Source organism: Melitaea cinxia, chromosome 15 (genome assembly GCF_905220565.1).
Source record: "Melitaea cinxia chromosome 15, ilMelCinx1.1, whole genome shotgun sequence".
In the NCBI taxonomy this organism is placed as follows: Eukaryota; Metazoa; Arthropoda; class Insecta; order Lepidoptera; family Nymphalidae; genus Melitaea; species Melitaea cinxia.
Genome location: NC_059408.1, coordinates 1,725,315 through 1,748,700, shown reverse-complemented (window position 1 = coordinate 1,748,700; position 23,386 = coordinate 1,725,315). Strand labels below are relative to the sequence as shown.

At 32.7% G+C, this 23,386-nt stretch overlaps 1 protein-coding gene across 1 annotated transcript in view; it reads left to right on the top strand.

Annotated features, from left to right (window-relative positions):
• The window catches only part of LOC123660570 (Ig-like and fibronectin type-III domain-containing protein 2), an 81,310-nt gene that overhangs the window by 7,173 nt on the left and 50,751 nt on the right, over nt 1-23,386 (top strand). Inside the window, exon 2 of the mRNA XM_045595627.1 lies at nt 1,106-1,172. Within this exon, the coding sequence (XP_045451583.1) occupies nt 1,106-1,172 (67 nt within the window). The remainder of the gene's footprint in view (nt 1-1,105; nt 1,173-23,386) is intronic.

The following is a 23,386-nucleotide window of genomic DNA, read 5'->3' as shown; positions in this document are numbered from 1 at the left end:
AAATTTTCTTAAACTTTATTTCAAATTAAAATAGATTTATCAATTAATTAAAACAAATTGTCACAACAAAGTTAATTTAGATAGCTGCAATCGTTTTGAGGATAAACGTCTTATAACAAATTTCGTAATTTCGTGAAAACAATTTTCGTTTAAAAGCATTTCAGTCAACCGTTCCACATTTCACAACGTTAAAATGACAATTTGATTTTTCAGATACAGGTCAGAAAGTACTTACTTTAGCAGAGCTATTTTCGACAAAAAAATAGTTTTAACTGCCACCAGCCGCAATCGTGGCGGATGTAATTATGTGCTCCTAGCGCCATCTAGTGACTGAATTAAATACTCGAGTATAAAAAGCCCGTTAAAAAGTACGTTTCCTTTTTTAAGTTCTGCTCGGGTAATTGGTTGAAATTTTCACAACGTCAAAGAATATAATTTTTATCTAAAAATGAAAATATATTTCTGTATCCTTCTTTTCAGTCTCCGCGAAATAGTGTTTTATGTAAAAAACACTTTTGTAAATGAGAATTTTAGGAAATTATAGTATTATCTATATATTAATACGTGAAGCAAAAACTTTGTACCCCTTTTTATGAAAATTGCGCGGACGGAGAATTATGAAATTTCGCACACTTATAGTTTATATAAATAAGGAGTGCAGAATGCTAATAATTTTTTTTCAACTGTACATAAAAATCTATTCAATCAATAAAAAAAACATTACACACACCATGTATTTGACACACACGCGTATATATATTATACTTTTTTGTTAATTGTCAGTCTATAGTCGAATGGAAAATTTTTAAAAAAGGTTATTTTTCATAATTTTTTGGTTTCTTTAATTTAAATTTTTAATTGTGGTCGAATTTCGACCTCGGGGCGACCACTAGTATTTATAAATACTGCAATATCTTATGGCATGGCTTTGTCCAACATAACATTTGACTTGCATCGTCAACCGTCGCGCCTTCGATTCTCTCTCGTGATTAATTTTCCGGATTGCCCCCACATTATATCATACTGAATCATTACTCATCTTTCTTACTGAACATCTTTAGCTACCACTACTGTGTTTATCTAATGTAATGTCTTTCTCTTACAGATGAAAGCGCTCACGTTTTATTTGGCGCTCGTCACCCTGTATGTGAATACGCTCGCCCAATCTGAAGGTAAGAATATTCAATATTCTTCATATAAATCATCAGAACCAGTTGCTTCTTTTACAACCTGAAGCAAAGCATGTCATATCCGTATCAAAAATAATCTCTACTCCAGTACTCGAATAGTAATTTGCATACATTCGTTTCTTTGCTTCAGCCTGTAATGTCCCATTGCTGAGCATAGGCCTCTTTCACTTTTATTCACCATGCTGCTCCAATGCGGGTTGGCGGATATATTCCCTGTTAGTAAGGTTTGCTATCAGGTGTACATGATAAGAACCGGGATCGACGGCTTGACGTGCTCTCCAAGGCACGGTGGGCAGACCCACAAGGACTGCACAAATACCCAGACCACGGCAAACACCCGTATGGCTAATACTAATGTTTGTCATGTGCGGGGATTGAACCTGCAACAGCCAAAAACCAGTGCGCTACCGCGGCGTCACATTCATTTCAAGCCAACTAATATTACAAACATCATTTGTATTTAAATGAATACAAATATATCGTCATCGACTTTTAGTCTTACTATTTCTATTGTGTTTATTTACTAACGTTTTTATCCTTGATTTATAATTATACATACTAAATAAAATAGTCATGTATTAATAAATTTTAGTAGTTCATAAACTATAATATATAAATCATAAGACATCAAGAAAGTACAAATATTGCCTTTTCTAAACGTTATAACTACAGGATAATCATCCTTGGAGTCAGGACTGCAGTCCAATAACTAAACAATTCAAATAGGAATTTCTACGGCCTTAGTCTTTGCTAACCTATTTTTAAGATACGTAGACTTGAGATTTGCAAAACGAAAATTCTTCTCTGTCTAGTTTTTATATGAATAAAAATGAATCACCGTAATGAATGTTATAAGATTCTAGTTTTTTTTTTTTTGTTCGGTTGTGTCAAAACAAACTTTGTATACTAACACCTGATCTCCATTTCATAGCCGTTCAAATGATATCAAACATTACCCTCATTATTGATACCAAAAAAGGTTTAAAGTTTTTCGAAGTAGATTTTTTGACGCTGAGTGTATATTTACAAATAATAATTGTGTTTGCTCGCTAAAAATTGACTTCAATTTCATCGACAAGTAACAACGTAGGTAAACGAATAAATAGTAAAGCAAATACGAGTTATCAAAGATTACTCAAAAAGTTATAATCAGATCTCGATGAAATTTAAACGTGATCACATGATAAACATTAGCTTTTGATTAAATTAAAAATCATCAAAATCGGTAAACGCGGGAAAAAGTTATGCGGTATAAATATAACGTAGGTCGACGAAAAAATTGTCAAGAAAAACGCATTATTAGATATAGCTCGAAAAGTAGTTGTTAGATCTCAAATCTAAATTTAAATGAGACCAAATTAAACGAACAACCTTTCGATTAAAAAAACTATCGGAATCGGTCCACCCAGTCAAAAGTTCTGAAGTAACATACATTAAAAAAATACAGTCGAATTGAGAATCTCCTCCTTTTTTGGAAGTCGGCTAAAAAGTGGTTCGAAGATCCCCGGGTCAGCTATTATTAGGTATCTAAAGAAACAAACATACATTTAACATAAGGAACAATACTATACCAAAACAACAAATTAATTTCGTAATAAACTTACAGCATCAACAAACTGAACGCTCGAGGATTATGTTACAGTTAAATTAATCTTCTTCAACCCTTTCAATTTGATTTATTGCACGCCATTATAGCAACTAAATGTCACGTGATAAGGGCTAGTTTCACTTACAATTAATGGATGTAACTCAGTTTATATTAAACAGTTCGTAAGTTGATTAAGATGTTATAAACTAGTTATCTCTCGTAATTCATTACAGCCTACGATCCCATTGACTTAAATTTAAAGTTTATATCGGCCGCTTTCTTACAGTAAATCACTTAAATAAATGGAATATTAACTCTACAGTCAAAATATAACTTATATATTTTTCACATATTCTAAAAATTATATAACTTATCATTATTTTATTTGCTGTGTGGTTACGCCAATGAAGAATATAGCCACCCCCTCTCTTCCCATGGGTGTCGTAAGAGGCGACTAAGGGATAACACAGTTCCACGACCACCTTGGAACTTAAAAAGCCGACCGGTGGCAGGGTAACCATCCAACTACTGCCAATGAAATACACAGGCCGTAGACGAGCAGTAGCGTCTTCGGTGCGACAAAGCTAGCCCTGCGGTCACCAACCCGCCTGCCCAGCGTGGTGACTATGGGCAACACACATGAGTTCATACCATTTTTGACTGTGATAGGCTGAAATGATGATGATGATTGATGATTTTTATTTCATTTAATAAATATAACATATACCTACAGACAATGGGAAAAGGTCGTTATGATGTTCAAAGCTCCATTGCTAAGTAAAATCCTCTTTTCCAAAAGAAAAGAGGTTGGAGCCTAATCCGCTACAGTGAGATTGGCTCATAGTATTTTGAACACAAAATCAAGGTCTCTCCAAAGCATAGTAGAAGCTATAACAAAGATATGTATAGCAGACCAGAAACAAATACATCTATACATACAAATATTCATACATTTGTTTATAACATAACAGGCAGAACCCAATTTGTTAGACAAAAACAAAATACACAATGATTCATTAATCAGCACAGAAAACCCAAAACATGAAAAACTCCAAATTAAATCCATGATCGTCAACGTTAATGTAACTCTCGTACCACTAAAGCAGAACGACAATCATCATTACAATAACAGGGCACCACTAAATTTCCAATTATTTTTAATTAGCTTCCATTGCCCCGGGTTGAACTACGAAGACAGTCATTGCGAGAGAACCTTTTTGTGAAAATAAAACTCAGTACGTACTAGAATTTTAATTACTGCCCATCGCTGTCCTGCTAGGTTATTGTGACTTACAAAGTGAAAAGCCATTTACTATGTGGAACGAACAATGTTATTTTAGTGTGTGTTTATTTGTGTGTCTATTTGATTTATTTGTGTGCGCATTGGATTCATCAATTGACGACTAACGGTCGCTATTCGACTCTCGTGACAAATAATCGTATGGACCATAGTATGAGTGTCCAGACTCCCTAAATAAATTAGCATCCGACTAGGAAACGCTAAGAGCATCAACGCTAAAGCATCTGTTGCTTGTGTACACGGCATCAATATTGATATTTAAATCAAAATAAAAGTTTACTTCACGTTTAAACGCTAAGAAAACAGACTAGAAACTTAACAGTTACTATTATAAAAGCTATATTTTTATACTACTTCAACAAACGAGCGTACAACTTACCTGATGGTAAGCAAATACTGTAGTCTATAGACGCCTACAACACTAGAAACATCGCAAGCGTTGCCAACCCTACCCTTACATCCTGCCAGGAACTCTAGTCACCTTACTCGGCACAGGAACACAACACCGCTTGAAAGCAATATTATTTAGCTTTGATCTTCTAACGTAAAGGCTTTAATAATATTTTATTGTATATATATATGTCCTCCAAGACAAAAGCAATGTCGCATGTGTTCTCTACAATATCATAAACTTATCCGACGTTCCATTGTTACAGCATCCATTCAATACAATAGTACAAGTCCATTTGAACTTACGTCAAATCTGAGAGAATAGAATTCGTATCTATATTATAAGGCTAAAGATTCAGTTTGTTTGCTTGTTATTTGTTTGTTTGGTTGTTTAATCTTGGAATCTACGGAAATGACTTAAGACTTTTGCGTTAGACTTTCTGACTGAACTATTAATAAATTTGTAACATTTCTGATTTTGTGCTTTGTGTATGTATGATAATTTGAGTATAAGTCTGTCGACTATAAAGCTGCCTAGAATATATTTTAAAGTAAAACTTTTTTCTATCACCCCAAAATTTTTCGTTCATCTATCGCATGTCGCATTACAGCTGGCCGCGGAGTAGGGATAAAGTGAAAGACGCATGGTAGAGCAGCCAATGCCAATATGGCGGCGCCCTTATCTGCATAAGCTGACCGTGTAGCGTTTATATTCTCACTTATTCGTGCAAGTTTTCCGCGGTATTTGTTTTTTTATCTATGTACTTATGTTTTTATTCACTATAGTTTCACTTGTATCGTGGTTTCTTAAAACCACACAATTTTTTTTTGTCCGACTGTCTTTCATATTATGTAAGTTAATACTTGAAATCATAGCGCGCGCGTGTATACCAAGTAATATTCTTCATCAATTTTAAAAATTCAGAAACGGTACGGTGTTCTTGGGAGAAGAATCATAATCAAAATTTCTATTACGAACAAACTCGCCAGTACAGCTATAAAATGTATAAAACGAAAGCTTTTGGTTATATCGCAATAAACATAAATATAGTATATGTATCATTTACCCTCAAATTGACATTGTAGCCTCATCTTAAAAATTAAAATTAAAATTCTTGTGCTTTATACAGCTGCTGTATATATTTGTTTTCAGAATTCAAAAGAATTTTGTATTGCTATTTATTAGAAAAACGTGTTTCTTATTAACGGCGTTTGAGATAGCCTTTTCCAGTATCTTATAAATAATGCTCAAACAACCCTAAGGAACAAGCTAGTGAATTGTCATTTTAATAAAGCCGAAACGACTTCGAAGGACCTATGAACTTTCATTTCGTCGACCAACGCGATAATTATCGTTAAGCACTAAGACACATCTCGAGTACTTCGAGAATATCTCCCATCCGAGATAATGGGCCATCATCCCATCCTGGCCCATTTCACAATTATTCAGGGTCAAATTTAGGTGTCGTTTATTGGGGGACTTTAAGACGATATAATTACAAACGATAATTATACCTTTACTGATTTCGAAGCGAGGTGGTTTAAGGATTTAATTTTAAATGAAAGCCAACTTTTTATAAAAGGACTTATTAAGTTATTAGAATTTTTATCAAGATTTTGTTCTGAGCTTGTAATGAAAATAATAAAACGGGATATATATTTTATTTTATTATTTTTAGAAAAACTTACGGCTAGACAATTATATTATAGTTTTGGAATTACTACTAAAAGGCCAATTACAAGTTTTCACTGTTAGGTGGACATTAAATAAAGTAAATGCTTAAAGGTTTGGCGCTACAACGATCATACCAGTTATTATTCAGTTAACTGCACAATTTTCAAATATAGTCTTAAGTAATTACTGTTATTTTTTTATTTAAATTGAAGCAATATTTGTAAACTTTTTGAGTTATCCCTATTAATACCTATTTAACTGACTACTTTTTTCAACTACCAACGTTGATAGTTTTCTTATTTTTTTATTTGTCGATGTAAATAGTATTGGGTTGAGTTGGTTTGTTTTTTTTTTAAAAATTGATAACAAACTCAATTATCATCTGATACATTTTAGCTGAAAGAATTAATCCAATTAGACGAGAACAGATGAAATTACGAAATGCTAAAACATCGGAAATTGTCTAACCTTTCTAAATTATCAGGCTTTTAACGATCAAAATTTTATGAGATCAATTTCCCTATTTCCAGTACGTCGATTCGTACACTAAACCTTATTAATATTTAACAGTTCTACATCATCAAATATAACAAAGTAATTTTCAATCAATTACTAACTAACCAGATAACATATAATATTCTATCGGAACTAAATGCGGGAATGAACAATGCATCATCCGACAACCGACCAGCAGTCCAGGAAATGTCCGCAAATAAACTTAATGGATCTATTCTTCAAAAGATCTGACATACAGGCAGAAGGAAAACTAATATTGACTTTATTTAAAAATGGTATACTGTGATCTTCCTTCTGAAAGATTAAACACTTTGAGAGATTAAACAAGTGAAATGATTAAGAGCAAAAAGATCGTGAAGTATCGAAATAAAAAGATTAAGAAAGAAAAAAAAGAATCTAAGAATTCACATTACATACATTACAGCCTATACAGTCCACTGCTGGACATAGGCCTCCACAAGTTTACGCCAAAAAGAACGTGAACTCATGTGTTTTGCCCATAGTCACCACGCTGGGCAGGCGGGTTGGTGACCGCAGTGCTGGCTTTGTTGCACCGAAGACGCTGCTGCCCGTCTTCGGCCTGTGTATTTCAAAGCCAGCAGTTGGATGGTTATTCCGCCATCGGTCGGCTTCTTAAGTTCCAAGGTGGTTGTGGAACCTTGTTATCCCTTAGTCGCCTCTTACGACACCCACGGGAAGCGAGGGGGTAGCTAAATTCTTTAGTGCCGTAGCCACACAGCACAATCTAAGAATTCAATAAAAATATTTTTACCATTGGGAAATGGCTTAAAAAAAGTAATTTTTCGCGCCCATCTCTTACTCGATATCTGACAGATTCAATAAAGTTTAAAATAATTTCAAAGTATGTCCTGAAAAGATGTTAAAATTGATCTCATTAAACAAATAATTAAATATCTTACAACATACACACACACGGTCTCGTCTGTTCCCATGTTAAGCAACTTAATGCTTGTGTTACAGGTAACAGACGACTGTTATAGCTATGTTTTTTTTTTTGATAAAAATACATAGAAATAATGTACACATGTATATATATATATATATGTACATATTTCACCCAGACTCAGGCAGGAATCAAACCCGCAACCCCCCCCCCCCCCCAAACAGAAAACAGGGCCACTATAAACTGCGCCACCGGGCTAATCCAGGTAGATTAAGTTTAGATAATGAATAAAACTAATTACGTTTTCCTTTTGCAACCCCTCTGGTGTAGTGGTGCGAGTATTCACCTAAAACACTGACTGTTTGCGGGTTCGATTCCCGCTCGGGATGAATATTTGTATTTGTACAAATATTTCTTTCCGGTTTGGATGTCTGTCGGTCGCGGTTGTTATAATGTTACTCATAGTAGGAAACATATCTGCCATAACATATCTGCTTAAAAACGGAGAAAGATTGCTATGCCCAGCAGTGGAATATTAAAGGCTAAATGCGGATTTTCCCTTACTAAGGAATTTTACCCCTAGAAGAACTTTACTATTCCTTTCGTCAAATAGCTGAAGTTACTTTAGTTCACATTTATTATATAGTTCAACATCTTGCACATTATATTAACAAAATCTCCGTCAGTTCTTAAGACCTGTATGTCAAGAACGAGATACGAAGAATGCCCTCCTTATGAGAGAAATCTTTCATTTCTTATCACAAGACAACGCTGAAATATTGAAGTAAAAGTGCGAACTTTTTATTCCAATATGAAGCAAAGAAACTAATGTCTTTATATTTTCCGCAAAGGTTTTTGTCTTCTTACACAAAATTGCGATGCAATATTACTTACGGAAGATTATATAAATAATTGTTTGCTCGCAAACGAAAATAACCGACTTCATTTACATCGACAAGTAATACAACGTAAGTAGACGAAAAAAATTAACAAACTCACTAGTCTTCACTACAATTTACGAGGCTTTCCCTCGATTTCCCTGGGATTCCATCATCAGACCCTGGTTTCCTTATCACATATACATATATACATAGTTGGATCAACAAACAATTATCCGATATAGCTGAATTTTTTCGATAAATACATATTAATAATACTTATATAAATATAAATAATATATCACACCCAGACTCAAAGCGGTAATCAAACCCACAATTCCCGGAGCAGAAAGCAGGGCCACTACAAACTGCGCCAACGGGCTAGTCAAAAAAGAGACAAAAAGACGTGTTATATTAATCGATTCAATAGCCCTTGTACAATAAACCAAAAAAACTTTGCAGTTTTGTTCTCACATTTGAGTTCAGGTCAAGATAATTATTGATTAGACTGAAATTAGTTGCCTAGAAATAGTTCGGCGCTAGCCAGCGGAATGTGTGTGTCTATTTTAGTTCAGTCAAACTTGTCCGTACTCTTATTTGTTGTTTTATTCACAGTTAGAAAATGGACATTTATAGTACATTATATATACATACACAAATGAAATTAATAGAATCGTAAACTAAGCTTTTGCTCATGTCATGATCTTCAACAAAGTGTTGTGCATGAACCCACAAAGGTTTTATTTATTTATTTTTATTTATTTATTTATGCATTAAGGTTAGTGATTTGGTAGGACCAAAAAATAAAAAATAACACACGGAAGTCTATTCATAAGATATGCAAAAAATACTTATGTTTTAGATAATTTGAGTGAGTAGATTACTTCTAGGTAAGCGTGTTCCATCTTAGACCGCATTTTCACTAATCATCAGGTGAAATAGTGGTCAAACGCAAGGCTATCATTGTATAAAAAAAAGAAATGGCCGACTGCGTTTAAATAATACAGACAAATAAATACAAATGATACATCCAGGCCCTGGGCGGGAATCAGACCGAAATAGAAAGGTGAGTGCGAAAAAAAACTTATGTGTCATCGCCATCTTATATAAGTGAAAATAAACACAACTTTTTATTAGGTATTTCGTCTCGCGTATAACTTTTATAAACCAGTCTTCCTTATCTCCTAGTTTATTAAAACGTTAAGAGCTTATCTCAAGTAACGCCCGTCCAATTAAAATTTATCACACGAACGTCTACATCTTTAGACTGTAACATTTCTATACACATCGCTCATTTGAACTAACGCTAACGACCTGCCCTGACTTTGTATGAAACCATTAGCGCACTTGGCACATTGATTAGTTACAGCTTTTTAGCAGGGAAGACTCGGTGATAAATTTTAACAAAGATTATAGAAATAAATGATTTTTTATTTATTATTATTATTATTTGTTTATTAATCGATATTTTAGAAATTTATTAATTTAAATAATGTAGGCTTCAAAACACTTTTGAAAAATCATTTAACATATAAAAATAACTTTTGTTTTAATTAATTATAATCAAAAGTGAAGGTACCACCGATTCGGAATATATAGGGTAAAACCGTGATAGATGCCTCACTTTTTGAAATAGCCACCTAATTTTAAAAATATGATTTTTATACGAATAATTTTTATTAATGTAGCTAGCTCAATCCTTTATGTTGAATTATGACTATTTTTTGTCAGCCTAGCCAATGCAGATTAAGCAAAAATTAGCTTTTCGTGAACCCTTTTTTTTTGAGGATAGATGCCTACCTATATGGATAGTTGCCCCACCGTGAAAATAGTAAGTAGGATAGATGCCCTTTAAACCGTGTAAACGAAAAACCCAAACCAAATGTTAGGTTAGGTTAGTTCTACTCCTAAAACATCGATTGTCTCCAAGAAACATGGGCCATAGCAATGAAAAAATTTAGTGTTTTTTTATATCTTTTAATTGTTATAATTAGAATATAATTTTTATATCATACAGATTACTGTACCTAATTAAATTTTTAGAGCTTTTGTTTAACTAAAATATAAATTCTTATTTTTTTATTGATATTAGATTAGTTCTTATTTTATTCATATTTTATTATTAGATTAATTCTTATTAATTGTTATATATATATATATATATATATATTTAATTAACTTTTACAAGCATTTATTCAACAAAAGTATAAATTCTTAATTGTTGGTCTAAAATATTCATATCAAGTGTCAACATGCACATTGCACAATCATACTTTCTCATCGAAAGCTGACTGTAGGTTTTCTATAGTCCAAGAACATACTCGAGCTCGCATTTCTTCCTTTCTTTTATATTTTCGTGGCATAGTTCTGCTAGAATCAGTAAAACATCCAAACATAAATATACGTAAATACATAAAAAATATAACAGACACAAAAAAAATTATACATATAAACTTACTCTGTATATGGTGAATGAAGGGATAGATGCCCCTAACCTAACCTAACCTATACCTCAAAAAATCAGGGCAACTATCCTTTGTGATTGGGATAGATGCCCGCGTATTTTTTAAATAAATTATAAACAAAATAGCATCTATTTACAACTATTTGCAGACTCAATGACCCAGTATATAGACGTGATAAAAAATATAACGGAATTTATTACTATTTATAAAATTATACAACCTTAAATACTAACCTTTAAAACTTTGACGTGTTTGTAAATTTCGCCGCGGAGAAAATTACACACATGATCCAAACGCATCCTTGCCACGCCAATATCTGTGGATATCTGAGGTACGGGGTGACTTCGACTCCTACTTAAGCGATTAATTTTTATTTGTGAGTTCGGGATGTTAGGTTTTTAGAACATGAGGCATCTATCCCACTGCGGCATCTCTCCCGGTTTTACCATATACAACAAAGAAGAATCGACAGTAAATTTAAATTTAATGTGTTATCGTAACCAATAAATTATTTTACATCCTCGTCAATTTGATATCTATTTCTTCTTTTGACCAACAACATAGCAATGCACATCATAAGATTAAGTTGTATAAAATAGAGTTGTAAATAACGATGTACTATTCCTATAAGAACGACGCGTTGGCGTGTTGCAAGTTCGATCGCAACACATGACAAACATTTGTATTGGCCATATAGATGTTTGCCGTGGTCTTTGTTTTGTTTATGTCCGCTAACCCACATTGGAGCAGCGTGGTGGATAATCCTCTAATTCTTCTCCTACGTGGGGCAAGAGACCTATGCCCGGCAGTCTGATACTACAGACTGAAGCGTATTCCTATAAGAAACAGACAACTCTTCCTAGGACTATATTAACATCACGTACCAGCACTTCCATTCTAACGCCCGTGATGTCGGTTTAATCCTGATTATAAATTGCGTATATACCACGTCGGTTGGTGGCACGCATCATTTTTACAAGCCATTAATTTGACATATCAGTAGCTTTGTGTGCGTATACTTTGTATCGTACACTCAGGTCACCTAAGTATGTGTGTGTACTTGTATATCAGCATATAATTTATATGTATTAAATTAAAAAATTTCAATAATGTTTTAATAGTTTTAGCCCCACATTAATATTAATTATTCCCAATTTAATACCTCTCGCTTATATTCACACTCGGGTGTATATATTTAAATACTATTATTATACATAATATTAAATACATAGTACATACCATTTCTAAGCAACGGTAAATCAGTTATATAAAAGCAATTATTTAGGCACGATTTATGGCAAGAGAATATTTAGGCACAAGAGAGGTTTAAAATTGAACTTACCTGCTATGCCCACTTTATATAAATTTTAGTACCCGGGTGTATTTTTAGTAAATCGTGTTTTTTGGGAATCATATTTAAATACGAATTACATAATTATTTATAAAATATGAACAATATTATTCGATTTTACCGATAATAATAATAAATATAAATAAATATAAAAAAATCAAAAATAAAAAAATAATAATAATCGACCTGGAGACATAGGGATTTGAACCGTGGCCTTTTCGGTCGGTCGCGATCCGTCGATTTCCCACCTGAGCTATTACAACTTTATTAACAATTGCGAAATTTACCTTCGTATTCTAACGATATTATAGCCATTTTTTCATTGCCTAAAAACAGTGATAAAACGACATTTTATAAAAATGAATCCTAGCTAGGTGGATTTATTGCCCCCGAAACCTCCTTATATACTAAATTTCATGAAAATCTTTTGAGCCGTTTCCGAGATTCCGATTAAATATATATACAAGAATTGCTCGTTTAATAGTATTAGATACTGTAAATTGTCATTATTGATACTCGTAGAAGAACATTATACATAAACAAAAAAGAACTGAAAATTGCTACATGCATCCGAAATCTCTCAGAAATCCCGCAAACACGCTTGGGCGGTAATACAGTTACCGGATTTATATCTAGCGAAACAGTTAACTAGACTTCCGTCAAAATCACTAAATCGTAAACTTTGTTATGTCCGAGAATCATCCTCGAAATAGTATTAAAACGAAAAGGAAATTCAAATTTATAAACTTAGGTACATTTATACCGTATTTAAGTCGTTAAAGACTTCTCTTTTTTAAAGGCAAACATTTTAATTACTTCATTTAAGGATTTTTTAACTTCATTTTACAAATTAAAACTTTAAAAATAAATTATTATTTTTGTAAAAGTAAAGCTAACGCTTTGTTAACACTGTTGTCGTTTGACGTTGTTAAGATAGAGGTGTACCCTGTACCCTGTACTGTGTGTGGAGATGATATCTGGAAAAACCTTTTTACACGCTTCAACATGTAAAATCCCACTTCTATTCATAGGCCTCTTTCTCTATGTGAGAAAAGGATCAGAGCTTAATTCACCACGCTGCTCCACTGCGCGTTGGCGGATATGGAAAAACCTTACTTGGGATGAACTCTTTCTTTTTTTTTTATATATCACTAGGTCGGCAAACAAGCGTACGGCTCACCTGATGGTAAGAGATTACCGTAGCTTATAGACGCCAGCAACACCATAAGCATCGCAAGCGCGCTGCCGACCAAATCCCCAATCCCCCCCAGGAGCTCTGGTCACCTTACTCACCAACAGGAACACAATACTGCTTGAAAACAGTATTATTTAGCTAGAGAACTTAAACCTACTGAAAATCCTAGCCATACATACTCTCAAGTACTGCTGATTTCCTGTGGTGAGGAACGTAGCCAGATTCCATATGAATATGCTACTCCTATGAATATTTTCTAAATTATTTTCCTTGTAGTCGACTATATTTTTGTAATGCTATCTATAATCAATCTATAAATCTATAAAAATAAATAAAATGAAAGCGTCTGTTTGTAATATTAAAATAACAGCTTTTTACTACATGCATATGAATGACACGGTACATATACCAAAATCACATTTTTTTACAATTTTTGTCTGTCTGTCTGTCCGTCTGTTTGTTATGTCTAAGCTCTGAAACGGCCGGACCGTTTTTGACAGGACTTTCACTGGCAGATAGCTGATGTAGTAAGGAGTAACTTAGGCTAATTTTATTTTAGAAATTTATTTATTTTATAGCTTTGCGAACTAAACAATAACTTTTTTGTTAAATTCCACGCGGACGAAGTCGCAAGCACAGCTAGTTTGTAATATAGAGCAGCCGTTTAAAGTCAAGAAATAATTTGTAATTATCGCAACTCTGATTAAGTGCCTTAAACCAGAGTATATTTTGTACGTATTTAATTTATTTACGCTCAAAGAAAATATAATTAAAGCTATTACGTAGAACATGTGAGGTTTCATAATAACATTCGCACACATATATAAAACTAGCTCCTACTCTTGTATATTATTTCCGCTCCTCTATGAATTTCGGGATAAAAATTAGTCTGTACGTTATTCTGGATCTCCAGATATGTATATACCAAGTTATGTTACTATCAGTTCTATAGCTTAGTGGCGACATCTATCTCGCGACATACAAACTAGAAAACTGACGTATCCTAAATCGCGATATCAAAGTTATCGGAGCGATTGAATATATATACAAGAATCCGATGACAACCGTCGGAGCAGTAGACCACCAGACACAACACCCGTCTGGTCGGAGGATCCCCCTTTTCATTTCATCTTTTGCACATATGTTAAGTGATATGAATTTAATTTCCTTTATTTACGAGTACTGTCTATAATATGCAGTTTAAATAATTAATATTACTTTATTGTTTATTTTATCAATATTTTATCTATTTTTGGAGCTTGACTGTAAGAAATCACTATAAGAAATGAGGCTGCCTGTGCACCTATTTTAAGTTATATAATATTATTATTTTCCGTACGTCATTTCAAATTTGCAAAAAAGAGTTTAAAAAATGTAGTTCCGATTTTTGACTATTTAATAGTTTATAGTTTCACGGTCAAGAATTTTCAAATATGTTACTTGTGTGTTCAAGTAATCCTCTGATTAGTGATTATTATTTTTATAATCATAAGATATTTATTTATCAATTTTGTTTACACTTTATTATACAACCTTAATATAATTTAATAAAATATCTTGTCTCTATTAAAACTTCAGGTTTAATATGTTAGGTATTACATGTTCCTAGTAATTATATTAATACCCTAGCTTACATCACCGACCCAAAGTTCTCCCCTCGGGGATTTTATTAAGCATTTAATGGAAACTCTGAGAGTAATTTACATGTGGTAGGTGGTAGGTGACATCTAACATTAAATTAATGGATTGCTTACGATGTTAGCTCTTATTTACGCGATGCTAAATACATAATCTGCTGACTATTAGAAATGAGAGAAGATTTACAGACAATTATGCCTTGTTTTAACAGAATTTATGGTATGTTTGTGGATTTTAAATTAAACGAGAGACGGTTTTCGTGAATACTTTATAAGAACTTGAGATTTATAGGAGACGTCTCTTGATTTCGTTGGGTCGACATTTATTGGTGATGTTCAAGTACAATAAATTACAGAATGTTTAGATGTTCGAAGAGATTAGTTTAGAGGAATGAAAGGGAAATTAAGAGAAGGAAAGAGATATAAACAATGGATAAGAAGTAAAATTGGAAAGAAAAAAATTATAAAAGTCTATATGTCACATAAAAATAAATATTCCATTCATTTTTGATTATCAACAAATATTGACATTTGTCTGTCATTGTCATTCGTCTCTGACATTTCGGAAAAGCTCCAATCTCCTTAGTCTATACGTGCTCGTAATGTCTCCTGAATGTATGGGCACCCTTCCTATGAAAATTGCCAAAAGAATTTTTATAAAATTTGCCTGGAAATAAACCCTAAGTAATAATCACTGGTATATAAATAAATAAATAAAATAAAAAATTAAGAAATCTTTATTTCCTTATCCTTAATTCCCATTTCAAATGTTGGTATTTGTTTGTTAGAGTTTGGATAGTTATGAATGATTTGCTTATTGCCTAAATGTTAGTAAGAGTTGTTTTTGTTTGCTATTGGATATGGACACCTCCTCGAGTGAAGGCCTCTTTCAGTCCTTGCCACTCATCTCTGTCCTTGCCGATAGTTGGCCAGTCCTTTCACACATCACTTGTATATAAGTATTAGTGTTCCGTAGAAGTACCTAAACAATACATGAACATTTCCTTGCCTTGCTTTTCTACAGCTGTTTTCAACATTCTATCTATCTCTGGTTTCGCCTTCTAGCGATAAATTTTTGACACAATTTGTATGAAGCTTACGATAAAATTTTATCTCTGGTAAGATTCAGAGATATTAAAACTAGATAAAGTCCATCCCTTTTTCAGAATTGCTAACTTAAATGCAGCTTATACACAGTTTTAACTTTACACTCTCCTGGTGTAGGAATTTGCAAAATTAGTCCAGTAATTTTTGCGCGTTTACACTATAAATAAAGAAAAATCAAACCTTTCCTTTGTATAATATTTGTGTTAGTGATAAGTACAAAAGCAACGATTCTTAATAATTATGTGGTTCGTGACAACAGCCAAGTTCGGCAGCTTTGCGTATTTCTGAGAAACAATAAACTGAAATGAACAAACAAGACTCCTAGCGTAGACTGGAATCGGGAAAATTATAGATTTCTTTTTGATTAAATAGAACATTCAATGCCTTTATAGCAGTCTGCTTATTTTTGGTAAAGGGATGACCATTCGATCATTTAATAATTATCAGGCCGAAGACGGGCAGCAGTGTCTTCGGTGCGATAAATCCAGCCCTGCGGTCACCAACCCGCCTGCCCAGCGTGGTGACTATGAGCAAAAAACATGTGTTCACGCCGTTTTCTTGGCCTGAACATGGAGAGGCCTAAGTCCAGCAGTCGACTGCGATAGACTGAAAAGAACTATTTTAACTAGAATACACAATAATACACTAAGAAGAATAGAATACTCTGACCAGAAAGTTGTAAAATCATAAATAGGCTTGAGCGATAGATGAATACACAACCATTATCAACCATTATTTATTTCTATTTATTCATTTTTATTTTTATTTTTTGTTTGTATTTTGTTTTACTAACATAGTTCTTAAGTATTTATTATTGTACTAACCAACTATGAGCCTATGTAGCTTGACAATAAAAGATTTTTATTTTTATTTTTTATTTTTTTATTATTTTTATCGAAATCTTGTCACCAATAAAAAAATTGGCGTACACAGTCGTTGTAAAGAAATATCTATGTACATAAATATAAATTTCTTTACTCGATCAAGAAACAAAGGCGCAAATGTCAATATGTCAACGTTTGGAACGGCTTTTAAACGTTATTACCAATTGACGCTATTGGAAGCAATTCGACTTTGTCGACTATAATTTTTCTTTGTTCATCTATAGGTTATAACTTTATTTCATCAGTGATACTGATTCAATTTAATTTATGTTATACTATTTAACCGTTATAATTGATAATTCATTTTGATAGGTTCCTCAAAAACACGTCAAAAAAACAAACAAACTAGCAACTTAATATCGGTATTAATAAAAATAAAATAATAGTTTTCATAGCACAATATACATATATTAATCGTCAAATATGGAATTACATGTGAATCGCTTTAAAAATTCAAATTTATTTCACTATCGCAAAATAAAATGAAACTAGCGTGAAGTGGCAAGTACCTCATCGAGTATTCAATAATAATATTGGCAATCTGTTTATAGTTCGAAGGATGACTTGCTTTCTCTTATTATCTTACCTATATTTAATGATTAGTTAAAAATGTAAAAAAAAAATATTATACTAAAAATTAATATAATTAAAACTTAAATATAAATGTTAACATATCACACGCACACACATACACACACACATCAGCCTATCGCAGTCCACTGCTGGACATAGGTCTCCACAAGTCCGCGCCAAAAACGACGAGAACTCATGTGTTTTGTCCATAGTCAACACGCTGGGCAGATGATTTGGCGACCGCAGGGCTGGCTTTGTCGCACTGAACGCTGCCGCTTATCTTCAGCCTGTGTATTTCAAAGCCAGCAGTTGGATGGTTATCCCGCAATAGGTCGGCTTTTTAAGTTCCAAAGTGATAGTTGATCTATGTTATCTCTTAGTCGCCTCTTACGACACCCACGAGAAAAGAGGAGGTGGCTATAGTCTCACTGCCGTAACCACACAGCAGAAGATACAAGATATCTGATCGTTAATTAAATAATTGTTTGTGGCCAAGTGATAACAAAACTACTTTTTGTGTTTAAATCAATTTAAAATTTTATCTTTGAGTTGTTCAGTTCGAAATTAAATGGAATTATGATTAAAAACTTTTTGTGGAAAAGATTATATATTTTCTTTTTATATTCAAATTCCTGAACGTATAAAGTTTAGAAGTCTGTTTGTTTATTTAGAAGCACTCATTCAATACACAATTGACCGATTTTAAAAATCTTCAAAATTTTTGGTATTTAAAATTGCTAATACGGCTAAGTTCTGGGCAGTAAAATACTGCGAGATCTACACAATAACAATCAATAGAGCAAGTAAAAACAAACAATATAAAAACGTATCGACTAAGACGTAACGACTTTTTGACAAAGAAAACCAAACCTATATTCTACTGAAATAGAATATTACATAGTATTTACAATAAATTTCAAGATGCAAAGTTAAATTCAAATTTATTTCACTTCGCAAACCTTTTAAAACACGAGAATTTGAGTGTCCCTCCGCTTTCCTACTAATTACGCTTTTGGACTGAGCGGACGTGATTTCTATAAAATACATACCTACGTCCTTCAAAAAGGAACACTAAATAGCATTGCTACGTTTCTTGTTGGCGTAACTATCACTTATCTTTATTTGTCCTGTGTACGAAACATTTTTTACTATTCTTTACGAGAATTTTAATAAAACGTAGTAAATCATGCGAATAATTCACACACCAAATCCGAACTGACCGAACTGTTTAACTTAATTTATTCGTCTTAAAAAATGTTTCTATAACATGATAAAGGAAAATAAATAGAATTAATGAAAATCTAATAACCGTCAATTCGCTATAGATTAAGGTTTAATTTTTTTTTCTTAATAGACGATGGAAGCATCAACACAGCAATGGAAAATTTCGACAGAATAGCAGTATTATACGGTATAATTATGTAATCTTTTGAACAAGTAAAATTGATTAAAACTTCCCCTAATATAATATAATTTTAATCAAACTCCAAACGACATGTTAGAAAGTTGTTATGTAGTAAATATCAAAGGCAACAAATCTTGGTATAAAACGAAATTAAAGTCGTGTGTAGCATGGTTTTAATTCACTCCGCATCGAGTAATTATGTTGACATTGTATGCTTATATAGTTCGAGAGGCAACTGTAATTTACCGAACGTTATTAAACTTGGCGCGCTTAACACTCAACAAAGCAAATCGTTGTTAAGTGTTCTTTACATTTGCGACTTTAGTCGGTTAAGTGATTTTTTTTTTTTATATTTGTAATGAATTATGAATAATATACAAAACTTATCGTGCTGCTTATTTTTAAGATACAGAACTTTCCAGAGTTTACAGACCAATAACAATAATATGTTAATAACGTATACGAGTAATACGAGATGGATTTTTCCTTTTTTCTTGCCTTTAGCTCTATTAAATGTGTAAGTGTATGAAAATTTACAATTAACAAAACTTTTTTATAAACTATTACAATGTATACTATAATCGATAGATTAAAAAAAAAAATGACCAATGCTTGCTTACACAGTTCTCGCACAATATATACTACACCAAATCAAATTTTTTATAATTTTTGATAATATTCATCGAAATCGGCTTATCAGTTTTGGGGTTGTGAATGGTTTCTTCCCTATTTGCTATCGAAAAAAAAATCTAAATTAACACAAAGAAGACACGCATAATTCACCCTCCATTTTGCATAAAATATCTCACAAATTACTCAGTAGCGCGCGTTGTCTGACTTAGTTTGAGTAAACAATACCAACTGAACATATAAAAGCGTGTCGCACAGGCGAAATGAAATTCTTTGTCACGTTTCTATATTAGAAGGAGAAGGGACATTAGTGAGAGCTCTCGAGTTTATGAATATTTTGCAGTCAGTGCCGAACCTATTCGCAGCTATTTGTATTATACATATATATTAATTTACTTTGAAAGTATACTCGTGCTTAAATTTTATTGCATTATAACAGAAATTACTAAGTAATATCTTACATTTTTTTTATTATATTATCAGAACTATTTTACAAATTTATAATTTACCTTAGGTCTAAAAACGCTACATAATTAGAATTATATCATCACAAACCCAACATCAATCGTTACATATATGGTTATATACAATAGATATAATTATATTAGTGATTTTTTTTAGTATTTGTGAAACCTGTTTGCAAGGTGACTGGGGATAAGTTGACTTATCTATAATATAAAAATGAGTCGCTGAATGTGTTGCTAAGCGCAAAACTCGAGAACGGTTGGACCGATTTCGCTAATTCTTTTTTTAAAATATTCCTTGAAGTACGAGGATGGTTCTTATGGGGAGAAAAATTCAAAAAAAAAAATTAAATTTCCTGAAAAATTCTAAAAACAACACTTTTCTATACTCCCATACAAAAGATTTGCGATAATACTTAAAAGTCAATTTGAACTTTAATACCATACGATAAAGTTTGTGTTAGGCGATACGAAGTTCGCCGGGTCAGCTAGTAGTTTATTAATTTAGTTAGTAGGTATATGGTGTTGTTATATAGATAATATAATATAAAATAACAAAATAGGGTATTAATAATTTTAAAGATGAATCCAATTAAAATAAGATAAAGAAAAATGCATCATATAATAAAATATTTGATTCTTATTAAATGTTTATATTTTTATTTACTTTTGTATCATCAATGGTCGATGACTGGTATCAAATTTCAGAAAGGATATTAATTATATGTTTTTATAACAACTGACACTATACGCAATTATATCTACAGAATAATACTTTTTGTTATAAGTTTCAAGCATGCATTATATAATGGGGATCGAGTTCCTGCGTTCGTTCGATTTCTTGGGAGATAGCCTTAAGCTGAACCCGCTGAGACTTAAGATTAAGCAGCTTATATTTATTTAGTAACTCTGGATATGATATACTCTTACGATAACATCTAAATTGAACTATGGTATTTTTTGTAAATTGAGTTCCATATGACCACCGCGTACTTTATCTGCGGCCTAAAACTTAGTTTTATAAGTAAATAAATATAGTTATATAATTTGTAAGCCAAAGAAATTATATATCGATGTGTATGTTAAAGTGCAACTTGCTGTCCAAAGTTAAGCCAGAACCAGAACAGCATTGCACAGCGAATAGGAAAATTGACATGAGATGAATGTTTAAACTTGATAGCAATATCAACACAAAAAAGCCTCGACAAAAAATCTTCAAGTCGTCAACAAATCCTGTCGTCATCGTGTATTTAGTACACCTGCATACTTCCTAGAGTCCTTCCTAAATACCAACGTAGCTAAATAACTTTAAAATCCACGTAACATCACTATTCATGTGAGAAGGGTTCCGTGGATTTCATTTAACATTACTCTCGACCCTTGTGGTCTCAGCAATAAATATTTATCGCGAATCCAGCGGATCAAACAAAATTATACTTTAAAATTTTACCTTTCAGGGACATTTTTTCCGTGACACATTGCATAAAATGATGTAAACAAGTATGAACTTTATTTGTCAAACGATAACGATGAAAATCGTTTAAATATTTGTTACGTCAAAAAATCTATTTGAAAGAATATTATAATTTTATCACGCCACAGCCTTCTTAAGGAAGTTGTTACCGAGCCTTTGAATTGTTAGATGTGTCCTCGTGAGATTTGTTTTTTTTTTTCTAATCAAATTTCGAATGCTCTGCCAGGATTTTAATTAAGTTTTTTTTTTATGCAATGAGGGTTTATGTGTTGCTATACTAATTAAATCGTGGTTTTGAATAGAAAAAAAAAACATTTGAACACGTGCCAAGTTTTAATAACCCAGCTTAAGCTCGAATCCGCTTAAGTTGAAAAACCCGAACCCTCCATTAGGTCTTTTTTGTCAACGTACATAATATGAGCTTCGTGGAAATCTTGCCTCAATAATCCCATACGAAATGAACAACTTTTTGTCATTCGTTAAAACAAAAAACGTGTATTAACTTGAAGTATGTAAAGTAAGAAAATAATAATTTATTAATTCCATACGAAATCGTGTTTGAAGCTACAAACAAAAAGATTTTTCACTTACAAAAATTATGTAAATAAAATGAATTCATGCAAAAGATAATTGTATGGAATGGTGTTAATTCTATTTTTGTGTCCGTATTTAAAAAAATGATGAAGCTAAATATGACCTTTACCATGTAAAATGTCTTACCAAGCCTTTATTAAGAAATTAAGGTCGCACTGAAACAAAATAAAAAATCGTGTCACTATAGCGGTCACAGTACGTTATACATAATCGAAGTGAATTTCGGGTGTAAAAATATACATACAGTAATACATATCTGTTATAGTACCAAAGAAAAGTCATATGATAGAAGAAAAAAATGGATATAGCCGCAATGAAACAACTTTTTCAGATTTTATCGCGGTTTATTAAGTTTTTTTTTTAAATGGTCGACAAAGTTGTTTCATTATAATGAGTGAAATTCGTGTAAACATTACAAAACAATATGGATATAGCCAATGATCTTAGAAACAAAATTTTGATCATTGGCTATAGCTATTGATTCTCATAGTAATCAGTTCCACTTTCAGTTAAAAAAAGACATGGACAATTAAAATCCCGTAGATGACATTTTGTTTTTAAGCAAAAAAAAATCTGAATCTCTATGTTAAGTTTCACACAGACTCAATTTTTAGCACCAGGCGAGTTGTGACGGCTCACTTTTTCAGCGTTTCTTTCAAGATGTTTCAATACGACGCTAGGTAAAAAAAACATTCGTAGATGCAAAGGAACAACGGCCCGGTGCTCCATTTCAAGCTGCTGGAGTTAGACAAAAGGTCGCCGAGATTTGTACAGTTTTTCTATTCCTAACGTCATCTTTACTCCTTTTTTGAAATAAGAACTCACATTATTTATTCATGAAACGTATGTCGTACAAAAACCGCTCTGAAGTAGAAGGGAGTGTAGTCGCCTAAAACATCCACGGTTTGCGGGTTCGATTTCCCCGAGATGGATATTTTTATTTGTAAAAATATTTCTTTCCGGTTCGGATGACTCCTTGTGGGTCTTCCCACCATGCCTCGGAAAGCACGTTAAGCCGTCCGTTCTTATCATAGTTACCTGATAGCGATCGTTACTCATAGTAGGGAACATATCCGACAACCCGCAGTGGAGCAGCGTGGTGGGTTAAACTCCAATCCTTTTCATCGTGGAGAAAGAGACCTATGCCCAGTAGTAGGGTGGTACAG